Raw genomic sequence first — 12,316 nt, forward strand, 5'->3', positions numbered from 1 at the left:
ACCGTGGTTTCCACCTTAAGAAGGTGTTTTTTTTGCTTGGAGGTTCAGTTTGGTGAAAGGAATTTCCAGTGCTCTGAACACTAAGGACAGATATGGGCAGATTATACATTTTTTACCCAGCAAGACAAAGGAATGTTGCACTCTTTAAATGGTAACAATTAACGAACAATATAGGGAAAACTTCTACTCGTAGCTGTCAGCTTTTATACAGAAATGAATATTTTACACATAATTGTATCAGGGCTGTTAGCTCAGCTGTGATTAGTTTCCAATTATTATTCCCATTATAAACACCAATTTAGAGTTCTGGTTATTTTGAATGTCATTTTAGAGACCTAAAACTATGCCAGTGATCAATGACGGTGCTTAAAAAAAGATAGAAACGATGATAAAATTAGGAGCTATAGCAGTTAAAGCAGTTTAAAAATTAGTTGAATACATTTCCACTGTTTACTTCAGGCACTTGAAATCCATGTCCTTCCATGTACGTCGGTGACATAAGGTCAGTGCTGAAGCCGTTGGAAAATGAAATGAGGAATGATACCAGGGGAAATTTCTCCAAATAAGGTGTTTTTCCGTAAGGCAGAATGAGCTTCACTCAGGACAGCGTTGGTTCATTTCAGGCTTCTCTAATGCAGAACGTCCACATTGGTAACAGAGGAGAGATTCGTAATAGGGGGAAAGTTCAGGAAGGGCAGTTGTGCCGGGCCCTCCCCTCTCTCCACTTCTACGTCTGTTTGTATCCTGGGTTTTCAGTGTTGTCCTTCCATTTTCAGTAAGGCTGTCGTGGACTTTCTGTCTGTTCTGGCTGCCCATCAGGCAGGTGATGTTCCAGTCGCCCATCAGCCGTGCCTGTCTTTTCCTTTTTTGCTTTGGATTCCGTAGTCTGCCTGTCTCTCATACCTTGCAAATTCCTTAGGCTAGTCCCAGAAAAACTTGCCCCAAGCAGCGCACCTGATGTGCTCGTGGCAAATTCAATTTTTCTTGTTACTGCTGTAAAGCACTCTGGAAATAACAGACAAAATTAAATCCGGATGTATTGTTACCTGAACTGAACCAAAGGATGGGAAATAAACTTTTAAATGGACAATGCAGGACCTTGCAATCTGTGGATACCAGGGTGCATCTTGGTGGGGGATCCCCCAAAATAAAATTATGAAGACAAAGAGTGAGAGTTATCGTAAACACAAACAAATATATTTATTGTTTATATTATAAATATAAATATATTTATTTTCACATTAAAATCACAAGATGTCATAGTCCCATTGTATCCGGCACTGGTCAGACCACACTTGGAGTACTGTGTGCAGTTCTGGAGGCCTCACTTCAAGAAGGACGTAGATAAAATTGAAAGGGTACAGAGGAGAGCGACAAAGATGATCTGGGGCCAAGGGACCAAGCCCTATGAAGATAGGTTGAGGGACTTGGGAATGTTCAGCCTGGAGAAAAGGAGGTTGAGAGGGGACATGATAGCCCTCTTTAAGTATTTGAAAGGTTGTCACTTGGAGGAGGGCAGGATGCTGTTTCTGCTGGCTGCAGAGGAGAGGACATGCAGTAATGGGTTTAAACTTCAAGTACAACGATATAGGCTAGATATCAGGAAAACGTTTTTCACATTCAGAGTAGTTCAGCAGTGGAATAGGCTGCCTAAGGAGGTGGTGAGCTCCCCCTCACTGGCAGTCTTCAAGCAAAGGTTGGATACACACTTTTCTTGGATGCTTTAGGATGCTTAGGGCTAATCCTGCGTTGAGCAGGGGGTTGGACTAGATGGCCTATATGGTCCCTTCCAACTCTATGATTCTATGATTCTATGATTGTATACAAAAGAAAACAAAAAGGATTAAAATGTAAAGAACCAGCACCAGGCACCTGAGAATTAATTCCATAAATAATAACACACACACACACGCAATGAGAAGGCCCACCATTAATAAAAGCATAATCCATTGAAATGCAGTCCTCATCTCTATTTCTGTGAATAATATGCTGGATTTAATCAAGAAAACCAAGAATGACAGAAGAACTCTCTGTATTAGGTGGGGTTTGGCTGTTCTGGCTCTGAATTAGATCAAGATTAAACATTTGAATCCCACTGGCTGGTTTAAGGTTAAATGCTGCCAAAATCTGGTGGGAAGATTAGTAGGGAACTATCTGATATTCCAAGGTGGGACTTTGTTGGACAGTTTTAGCATATTGACAAAGAACCAGACGTGACATGAACGATGGGCCATCCTGGGTCGACCGGATGTTAGGCTGCCTATACCAGTGGCTGCATTGAATTTGCAATATTTAAGAGATGCCCAGTTGTCTATAACTGGAAAGGGTTCACATAGCCTTGATGAAGTATTCCTTGGAGCAGGAGATATGCTTGGATTAGGCGTGCCTTGCCGCTGGGCAGACACCTCCAGGGTGCGACAGGATACTGGGTGATGTTCTTAGCATTGAAAGATTGTTTTGTACTTGAACAAGATATAGCACAGAGCTGGAGGGTCGAGGATTGCATTTGACCAGTTTTTAATTCCAGTACCCCCATCCTCTTCTTTCCTGGGATTTTCCAACATCACACAACTGAACCCAGGTGCCTTTATGAGGCTCCCGAATAGGGTTGTGCGATTCGGCCGCCGAAGCGGCCGTTCCGTCCGGGCGCAGCCAGCACTGCGCCGCGGGGGGGGGGAGGGCGGTGCCGGCAGCGGCGTGACAGCGGGCGCAAACACGCAGGCGCGGAACTCCGCGCCTGCGTGGTTGCGCCCGCTGTCACGCCGCTGCCGGCACCGCCCTCCCCCCCCCGCGGCGCGGCGCTGGCTGCGCCCGGACGGAACGGCCGCTTTGGCGGCCGAATCGCACAACCCTACTCCCGAAGTTTCAGATTCCCTTGGAGCAAAGGCTGAAAAAAGGGCTACCTGTGAAGCAACTAAGTCCAGAATAAGGCCCTACTATCCAAGACCCTGCTGTCCCTTCTCAGCTGGAGGAGGAGGTGGGGTCCTTACAATATGTTTTATAGCAAGCACCAATTAAAAACGTGCAGTGCTGCATTGCAGTTGAGGTTACCAAAGTTTGTTCATTTCGGTTGCTAAAGAAAAATAATAAATTGCACAGACGTGTCCACAGGAAAGGGAAGTATTGAACCAAAGTCCTTTACATTACTTCCATTTGGGTATGCTAACTAGGCAGCTGATTATATCCGATGCTCACAATCTGGGTCTGAACTGAATGTACAAGCAGAAACTCTGTATTTATGGTCAAGTGTCCTGATTTTTGCATAAGCTCATATTCATCCAGTCAGTAGACGAGACTTGGACTGGATGTATGCATTGCCTTCTGTAATCTTATTTTCCTGTGCTTGTTCGGTCTACGTATTATTGCAGAATTGTAAAAGATTCAGCTGCAGTAAGGATAACTAAGCTTGATTTTTTTGGGCGGGGGGCTAGCAGGCATGGTGGATGACTGCAGAGGAACTGCAGAGTCTTAACCAAAACAAATCCTTAAATTGTAAAGTCTAAAGGTTAGCAGCAGCTCTCATCTGTGAAAAAACGGTCAATAAAATATATTAACCCCTGAAGATTTTCATAAACTAATGTAAGTATTTTTGCTGCATCTTTTGCTGCGTTTTTTGCTTTTCTCCCTATCTGTAAAACAATTCCTGCTCTAACCACCTCGAGCCAATCCTTCCCACAGGTGAGTAGGTGAATGGCTGTTGACAGAGTTGTGGATCTTAATTTCTGGAGCTCCTGGGGTGTCATTTCTTGTGATTCCTGACACCTGAGTTACTACCAGGGCAACATTCTCAGCCCAGTGTACCAACTTCCTCTGTTGTGGCCATGATCATATAAATATGAGTAGGAAAAGGAAGAGGGTAATGTGGAGGCCTGGTAATGGGATGATCCCTATACAACCTGGACAAACCTGATTCAGAAGGGACTTGAGGTTATGGACTGTAGGCATTGATTTCTAAACTCACCAGATCCGAACTTTTATCAACTTTCGAAGCTTCATCAATGGATAGTACTAGTATGTCCCACAGCCATTGGCAAGTGGCTGGATTAGTATAAAAAGAGAGAATCTGGCCTCCTGCAGGGTTAAATCATTGGGTTAGAAATGTGATTTTCTGACAAACGGGGCTGAATGGCATCAATTATACTGAGCTATTTCTGTCAAAGATACTTAGAGATAAGAAAGAAGGCTACAGTTGTGAGCACTTTACAGGAGAAGCAAAGGTTAGAATTGAGACATGCCAGGGGAAAGTGGTAGGTGGTGCGATGAGACGTGACTTGGCTGTGTGGAATTAATAGGTGTGCTGACAGGTGTTTGCTTTGGAAGATGCCGGGAGACAGATATCAGTGATGGCAACTGCAGGGGGTATTATGAAGTTATGTCAGCTATAGAGAACTTACATTTCTAAAAATCCATTTTGTGAGAGATTCCAGTTGCTGCTCTGGGGGCCCATAAGAGATGCTAATTTGGTCCCCTTAAGCAAGAGGCTTCTGTTAATCTTCGGGTTCTCACAGCTGTGCCAGGTGCTAGCTAGTGGAGGCAATAGAGGCCTTGAAGTATTCCGCTTTCCTGGCCTTTATTACCATCTCATAAGCATTCATAAGCGTCTTATAAGATGTTCTTGAAGATCATCGCAAGTTTTCTGCCAAACTTGCTCTAGCTGTCTCAGCTGCATTCACACATTTCCAGGGTATACCACGGAGCTGGCTTGGAGCAGGAAAGGAGAGGACATTGGGAAATAATCTTGTCAATGTTGTTGGAGGGGCATCCAAGACAATCTTTACCAGCTCATCTACCAACTAGCGAAGGGGATCAGATCCTGCACAGTGTTCTGGAATCCTTTTGGATCCATAGGTCTCCTTGGTTGAGCATAAATCTGCTCTCCGCCTATGTGGAGCAGGATGCTGACTCGGGCCTTCAGGACAAAGTTGTTTGACCATGGCATGCTTGTAGACAGATCTGGCCCAACAAGTATCCCTGCTCCAAAGATCAACTCCAGGGTGTGGCCCATTTGGAGCGTTGTACCAGTTACAGATTGGGAGAGTACCAGCTTTCCCATGGCTGATACTAAGTCTGAGATCTGGGGGAAGGAGGAGGGAAAGGCAGGGCCTTTGGGAGCCTCCTCAGAACATGAGGACCTTAAAGAGAAAAGCAGAATTATGGCCTACAAAAAAGCTGCTAAAAAAGTAAAGCTTGTCTTAATCCTGGCATTTTCTACATTTCCCTGGGACTGGGGTGGCATCATGGTGGCCCATCACTCCCAAGAGGTGAAGACAGAGGTGTGAATGAATTTCTCTCTTATTTATTGTTGTCTTGCACTTGTCAGTGGGCCTCTATTTTAATGTAGCATTAAATGTATGCAAATATATAGCTACGTTAGATGTATTGATGTATGCAAATATATAGCTGCTGCAATTAAACATTGTTTGCTTTTAATGAACAGCAATAACTTCTTGTTATATTACTGTCTATTTCTGGTCTAAAAGCCTATGGGCTTGTAACAACCCCTGTTCTGCGGGTTGTTATCTTGCTTCTTTCAGTTGAAAACAAGAGGAGTTTAACCTAAAAAGCGTGTTGTAGCATAACAATTCAGTTTCTTTTGGTGCTACTGTCACTTATCCTTAAAATCATACAACTGAAGGAACAAATATAACTTCTGAGAGTGTCCTGCCATTCACATGCAGTAGTCCCTGTAGACTAGAGCAGTGGTCCCCAACCTGCGGTCTGCGGCCTGGTGCCGGGCCGCGAAGGCCAGGGCGACGGGCCACGGTTCCCTCTCCCCGCCCCCCCGCAGTAAAAAACTTCCCCGGGCCGCAAGCTTGCAGCCCGGGAAGCTCCTTACTGCGGGAGGGGGGGAGAGGGAATCAGGGCCGCACCGCGCATTGCGCATGCACACCCCGACTGCGCATGTGCACATGCGCCATGCGTGGCCGAAATAGCGCATGCGTGGCACTTTCGCCCTGCCGGTCACCAGCCGGAAAAAGGTTGGGGACCACTGGACTAGAGGAAGGAAAAAAGGACAGGGACAAAATATATACGCAGTACTTGAGCCAAGGTAACTGAGTGGATTAAAGACAGGAGACAGGAACCTCTAGGTATATTGATTTCACCTACAGTGTTTATTAGATAGCCTATCGGAATGGATTTTCTTTTGGTAGGTGTTTATATATATTTTGAATTTTATGAAGTCAGTGACTGTAATTATGCTCAATGAATTGTGCAGCTATTGAGACAGTACTGTACAAGTGTTCTCTTATTTTATTATTCTGTTTCCAGTTGTTTGCAAATGATAGGAAATTGTTTTGGGCCCATTAGTTTTTTTACTGTTGGCTCTGGTCCAAGGATAAATTAATTTGCAAACAGTTGAAGGGGGAGGGGAAACACTCATAGTGTTTGAATTAAGGGATGGTTTGTTTTTTAAAGTACACTACAAGGAACGAATGCTCGTTTTTCATTACTTAAGCTTTTAGTTGACACAGCATGGTAGCTGCGCACTGGAATATCTGAAGTTTTTCCTTGGCCTTTAAAATTAAAAGTATGACAATCGATAGAATTGTGAATGGATTTGAAGAGTGAATGCAAGAGAGATGTAGCGGTAGTCTGTGAAATATTTAAGGTCTTAATAACAATATATTGTTGGTCTGAGTCTCAAGGATAGAAAATAGTGCATCATAGTCTTTCGTTTTGGAATTTCAGACCTATTAAGTTCAGTTCCTGTTCCTTTTTTGGAACTATACAAAGCAAATGTTGTGTAATTTATATTATCCAAGAGATAAACTCTGAAAGATTTCTGTTTTGTTTTGGTCCCTACTTAACGTTTAGACTGGTAATTGTTCAGTGCATTGTTCGGGGAGGGCGGTATATAAATCTAAATAAATAAAATAAATAAATAATGGACACTACAGAGACGGCATAACCAAATTTATACATGGCAAATTATGTAAATAACTAGAAATATAGCCCGCTGTAAAAGGGATACAGCGGGCTCTAGATACATACAGTCTGTGTTGTCCCGCGGCGACGGCTCTCATAGTCGGCTCCGTGTTGCTAGCAGCGGCGGGGGAGGCGGGGAGGGGCCGGCAGCCGCGCTCCGCGCGACTGCCGGGGTGTTTTGCAGCGGCCCGACGCTGCGAAACACGGGCCGATGCGGCGAGAGTCAGCCGGCTAGCCGAGGGAGCACCCGGCGGGCTGACGCAGCGAGAGCCCTCTGGGCAGGGAGCCCCCGGCAGAGCGGAGCGCGGTTGCCGGGGGCTCCCTCGGGTAGGCGGCTGACGTGGCGAGAGGCGCGAAGCGCCTCTCACCGCGTCAGGCCAGGAGCAACTGCGAGCCGCGCTGCGCACGGCTCGCAGTTGCTGGGGCTGGGAATCGGAAGGACCAATCGGCAGGCGCTTTGTGCCTGCCGATTGGTCCCTCCGATTGTCTGTCCTGAGGAAGGGTCCAACCCGGACCCTTCCTCATCACGGACAAATCCCACCTCAAGAGGCCTTAACGAATTATTTAGTCCGTGGCGCCCGTGGCGCCACGGGTGGTTTAAAGATATTGTTAGTTCTAAATATTTGCAAATGAGAACATTTGGGGACGCGAGTGGTCTAGATGCTTGTGGTGTTCAAATCCTCAGTGGCTGCCTTTCATATTTGGCCTTTGATTGCTCTTACGTTTAGGAACACCGCTGTTAGTGAGGAGGAGCAGCGATCCAGCAGTGGGTCTCCCGTCTGACTTCCCTCCAGGAGCTTTGCAGGTCGATGATCACGCTCTGAAGACTTCTACATCGGTAGGTAGATGGTTGTTCTGAATTCTGTATTATTTTATTATATCTAAAAATAGATTTCCTAGAAATGCAGATGAAACGCACCATTTAAGGGCTCGCTGCTTGCAGCAGCACGCCGACAGAGGGAGCAGAAGACAGCGCGCAGGACCTGGGAGCCGGCCGTGGCAGCAGTCCCACACACCAGACTCCAGTCTTGTGTCAATGGGTCTCCTTGACTCCAGCTGGCTCCCCGCCAAAGTGGCTGGGCCCGCTGCTCAGATTGCTTGTAGGCAGTGGGCCAGCTGTGAGGGCGAGCTTGCCTTCCCCTTTAAAAAGAGCTGCAAAGCATCGGATGATCCTCTTCCTGCTCCGATGGCTCCAACATTGACATTTTTGTCCCCGTAGAAATTCTGCTTGCTACCCAAATAACAATAAGCTGAGAATGTAAGAAGAATTGTTGGATGGGCGGTGGGGAAGGAAGGGAAATTTGGACGTCTTATTGTCACCCCCTTCAGACAACCAAGACAAACGCCCTCCCCTTTCCAGGACTCTCTGAAGCCCTTGTTCCTGAGTAACTAAAACGAGCTCTCATCTGACTTCTGTATAGCACTTCTAGGGATGGGCAGCCATTTAACCCGTCCATTTTTTTCTTACCTAAATCTGAGCATCTAATATCTAGATAATATTTATGGAAACAATGGTATAAGATGGCACCTGTGTATCTAGACATAATTTGTTCATGCTTTTGCTCAAGGCAGTTGTGGGTTCCTAGATTTGGAATAATCCAGTGCCCACTCCCCATTCACTGAAATAACAATATTTATTTACATATAATCTAAATTATAAGGCACATAAAATGGAAGCATAAAAGAGCATCCTGACCTTAGATGTTATCCACAGAACATATAAATAGCAAAGTTTATTTATTTTTTATTTAAACCATTTGTTTGCCACTTTGATATTTGTATGTTATTTAAACCATTTCTATCTATAGGGTGTCCCTAAGGTGGCAAACACTAAGTGCTAAAATGTTTGCCAAACAGCGTTTATAAGATGTGTGTATAAAATATTTATACCATTAAGGAAAACAATTAAATACATAACCATTGCAATGCATAAGAGCAGAGCCAGGGAGCCTAGGGTTGGGTGCTTCGGCATCCGAAGCGGCCATTCGTGCCTGAAGCGGCCGCTTTGAAAACCGAAGCACCCAACACTAAGCCTGACCAGTAACCGTTAGTGGGGGAAGCCAAACAAACCAAAAAAGTCTTCACCTTCCGGTAGAAGACAATGCTAGAGGGCAGAAAACTCCCCGGGGAGGGAGTTCCAAAGTTTCAATCTTGCGGTGGTTGCCACCCATTTAGCCATGAGTGGTGAGCACACCCAAAGTAGGATCTCTGCACATGGCAAGAGTGCATGGCTAGATTCAGATGGGAGCAGGTATGTTGGCTCCATAGGACTTTAAAGATCTATACCAGAAAGGGCGTGAATTGGCCTTTCTCAGCTGAGTTAGCACTTTCAGCCGAATGCAGTTATTGCCACTGTCATGAATCAAATATCCAATGCTCCTAAATTGCAGAAAGCGCCTTAAACCTCCTGAAGAAAAGAATACACTTGAAGTAGAAGCCCTGTCCTACAGGATCTGAACTATCTCCAGTATCTCTTTGAAGTTCCCCTTTCACAATTAACCAATTAGTATTTCTTTCATGTCAAGGCAGGTCAGGAACGAAAGTAATTAATCTCATTAACGCTGTCAGGGTATACTATCAGGAACATGGCCCAGAGCTAAAGCTGGGTAAACTCATACTGAGTTCAAAGAAGGAGGTAAGATAAAAGATGAGAATTTGGCCTGGTGTGATTTTTAAGGACGGAAGGACCAACCAGGTTTGGAAGGTTTGAGCATCTTGGACTTTTGCTGACCTAGCTGGCTATAGAATTGGCATGCAGAGTAAACATTTCATAGCCCCATCACAGTGGCCCGTTAAGCTTATCTGCTTTCTGTATTCTCTGAAAAAATATGTTACAGTAGACTGCTTTGTATGGTACATAGCATGCTTTAACAGTTGTCAAGAAATTACTATAATATTTGTTAATAACCTTAAAGGTGCTTTATGATGCCTGGCTATAAATCAGGAAACTATAATTGACAAAGAATATGTGCTCAGATAACTTTTACTTCAGCAGAATTTTCTGTATTATTATGGTACTATTGAATTACATAGTTGTTTATCTCTTACATACACAATTAGAAATAATTAATTGAAAAACTAAAGTGCACATGATCTAAATTTGTAATGGAAGGCTGTGTAAATGCATTAAGTAGGCTAGGGGGAAATGAGCAATTTACAGTTTATGATAACCGAAAGGACGTTACAACATGTGCTCAAGCAAGAAGTATTTTCAGTCTCGCTTTCCAAATTCAGCAAGATTGTTTTTGTGAAATTAATAAACTCTAGGACAGGTGTTGCTATGAGATAGGGACTAAAACGATGCTTCATCAAATTTGAACATGCCATGGACTAATTGACATGTTTTCCTGAAAAGTTGTGTGGGGTAGGTGTGGTGCTGGTGGGGAGCGGGGAAGGTGCCTTAAAGTAATATGCATGATGCTGAATTTCATACAAATGCTAAGCTAAAGTACAAAAAAACCCAACTTGAAATGATTGTAAATGTAGAACGTGCAACAAAAATCATTGGCGTAGCACAGTAATAGGGCAGGGTAGTCTTCTTACAATGCTGAAATAGTGGCATGCAAATTGACAACCATACTTGGCTCCACCCACCATACTGTGTTATTAGGTACGTGTAGCAGTCCCGGCTCCACCAAATAAATGGGTTTGATGGAGATTAATGGATTTTCAAATCAAGCTGGAAATGGAAACTACTGCTTTAGTTTCTGTTCCCACACCCTGCATCAACACTCCACCTTGAATCTCAAAACTGTCTCTTGCTGCTGGTGTCCAAGTCATTAGACATGAGTACTAGCACTCTGCCCTAAAGAACAACATGTCCCACATGTTTTACTTTCAGGGAGCCAAAATTTAGTAAAAACATCCTGGTGCACCACTAAATCAAGCAGTCATCCTATGCCTATAGCTAAACTTTGTATCCAAAAACCAAATTAATTAAAATTAAATGTAATTACCTGCCAGATTTATTTGTAATTTTGAATTCTGAATTGTGTTATATACACTTGTGTTTGTTAAGGTGAAGGAACGGGGACTTATTTAGTTTAAAACATGTTCCCCCAGTGTTGAGAATTTGAGGGGGGAAAACAATGTTGCTAGTGATTGTTCTTAACCAACATCCCTTACTTAGGTACATTCTTTTTCTATAACTTTCCCCCCCTCTTTTCAAGGCAATTTTATACACAGCATAATTATGTTCCTTGAAATGTTTTATGTCAATGTTACAAAAACCAGTGGAAATTATCTTTCCACTCTAAATGTGTATTACATTTCTAATTTCCATCAGAATACGTAGCAGTGAATATAATCAAGATCTGATAGCTCCACCTACTTCATATTTATGCATGTCAAAACCGGTTTTCTTTTATACATTATGGACATGCACATTGTAATTTGGAAAAGGTTCATATTTAATCAGAAGCTTTTTATATTTCAAGTTCTTGTTAAAAAGGGTCAAGCTTCTGGTTCTTCTCATGCTAATTGTAATTTTAAAATATTAACGGCCATGATTAAGTGCTTGAATATTAGCATAATGTGTATGATGTATCATTCCGGGTTCTGTCCCTGCTCATAGTTTCATATGGGTGGGTTTATAGGGCGATGAAACAATGCAGTTCTCACAACGAATCATTTCTCCCCCCCAGTGAATTAACATGATTATATTTAACTCCACCCACCTCTAATAAACTTTGAGATACTACTGTAACATTTTAAGCCACTGAATTTAACCATTTAACACAGCATCCACAATCAATTATTACATATAGAATTTCCTCCGGGCCAGGCTGTATTCTTGAGATTTTTGGTGGGGGGTCACTTGGGCATGAAACTGGGGTCACTGTGGGTGGGCAGGTAGTTGTGAGTTCCTACTTTGTGGACTAGATGCCCCTGGAGGTGCCTTTCAACCCGATGATTCTATGATACCCCCAGGTGTTTCGCTAGATTGTTTTTAGGAGACAGGTCGTGTGTTCTTTGGTTTCAAAGAAAGATTGTATCTGAAGTGTTCTTCATGACAATGGCTCCTTATTCCGGGAGAAGATTGCAGAATGTTACATTCCCCCCCCCCCCACATTTATTCCTGCTAATATTTAAATATGTACGTGAAAAAAGTGTTCAAGGGGGAGTACAATGTGTGCTGTCTTACGCTCCTTGGAGGAAACTCAGGGTAAATTTTTGGCTTATAACAGTTACCTCACGCATATGGTGTGTTGTTATAGCTCACCTCTTCAGGAAACCGTCTCAAGAACTCACTGAGGATTTCACTTTTTTTTTTTTTAGCCAATGGCATTTTGAACAGTTGTATTTTGGCTAAAATGGTTTCAGTATCTTCCAGCTATCCAGTTCGAATTCCTAATGGTCTTAAAGAATGGGAATCATTCTGGCTATCTTT

The 12,316-nt window shown here is 43.6% G+C and overlaps 1 protein-coding gene across 3 annotated transcripts in view; it reads left to right on the forward strand.

Annotated features, from left to right (window-relative positions):
* The window catches only part of PARD3B (par-3 family cell polarity regulator beta), a 719,005-nt gene that overhangs the window by 194,932 nt on the left and 511,757 nt on the right, over positions 1 to 12,316 (forward strand). For all 3 annotated transcript variants that reach the window (XM_077319232.1, XM_077319230.1, XM_077319231.1), the window contains exon 4: positions 7,656 to 7,765. In XM_077319232.1, the coding sequence (XP_077175347.1) occupies positions 7,656 to 7,765 (110 nt within the window). The remainder of the gene's footprint in view (positions 1 to 7,655; positions 7,766 to 12,316) is intronic.

This window comes from Paroedura picta, chromosome 2, assembly GCF_049243985.1.
Source record: "Paroedura picta isolate Pp20150507F chromosome 2, Ppicta_v3.0, whole genome shotgun sequence".
Classification (NCBI taxonomy): Eukaryota; Metazoa; Chordata; class Lepidosauria; order Squamata; family Gekkonidae; genus Paroedura; species Paroedura picta.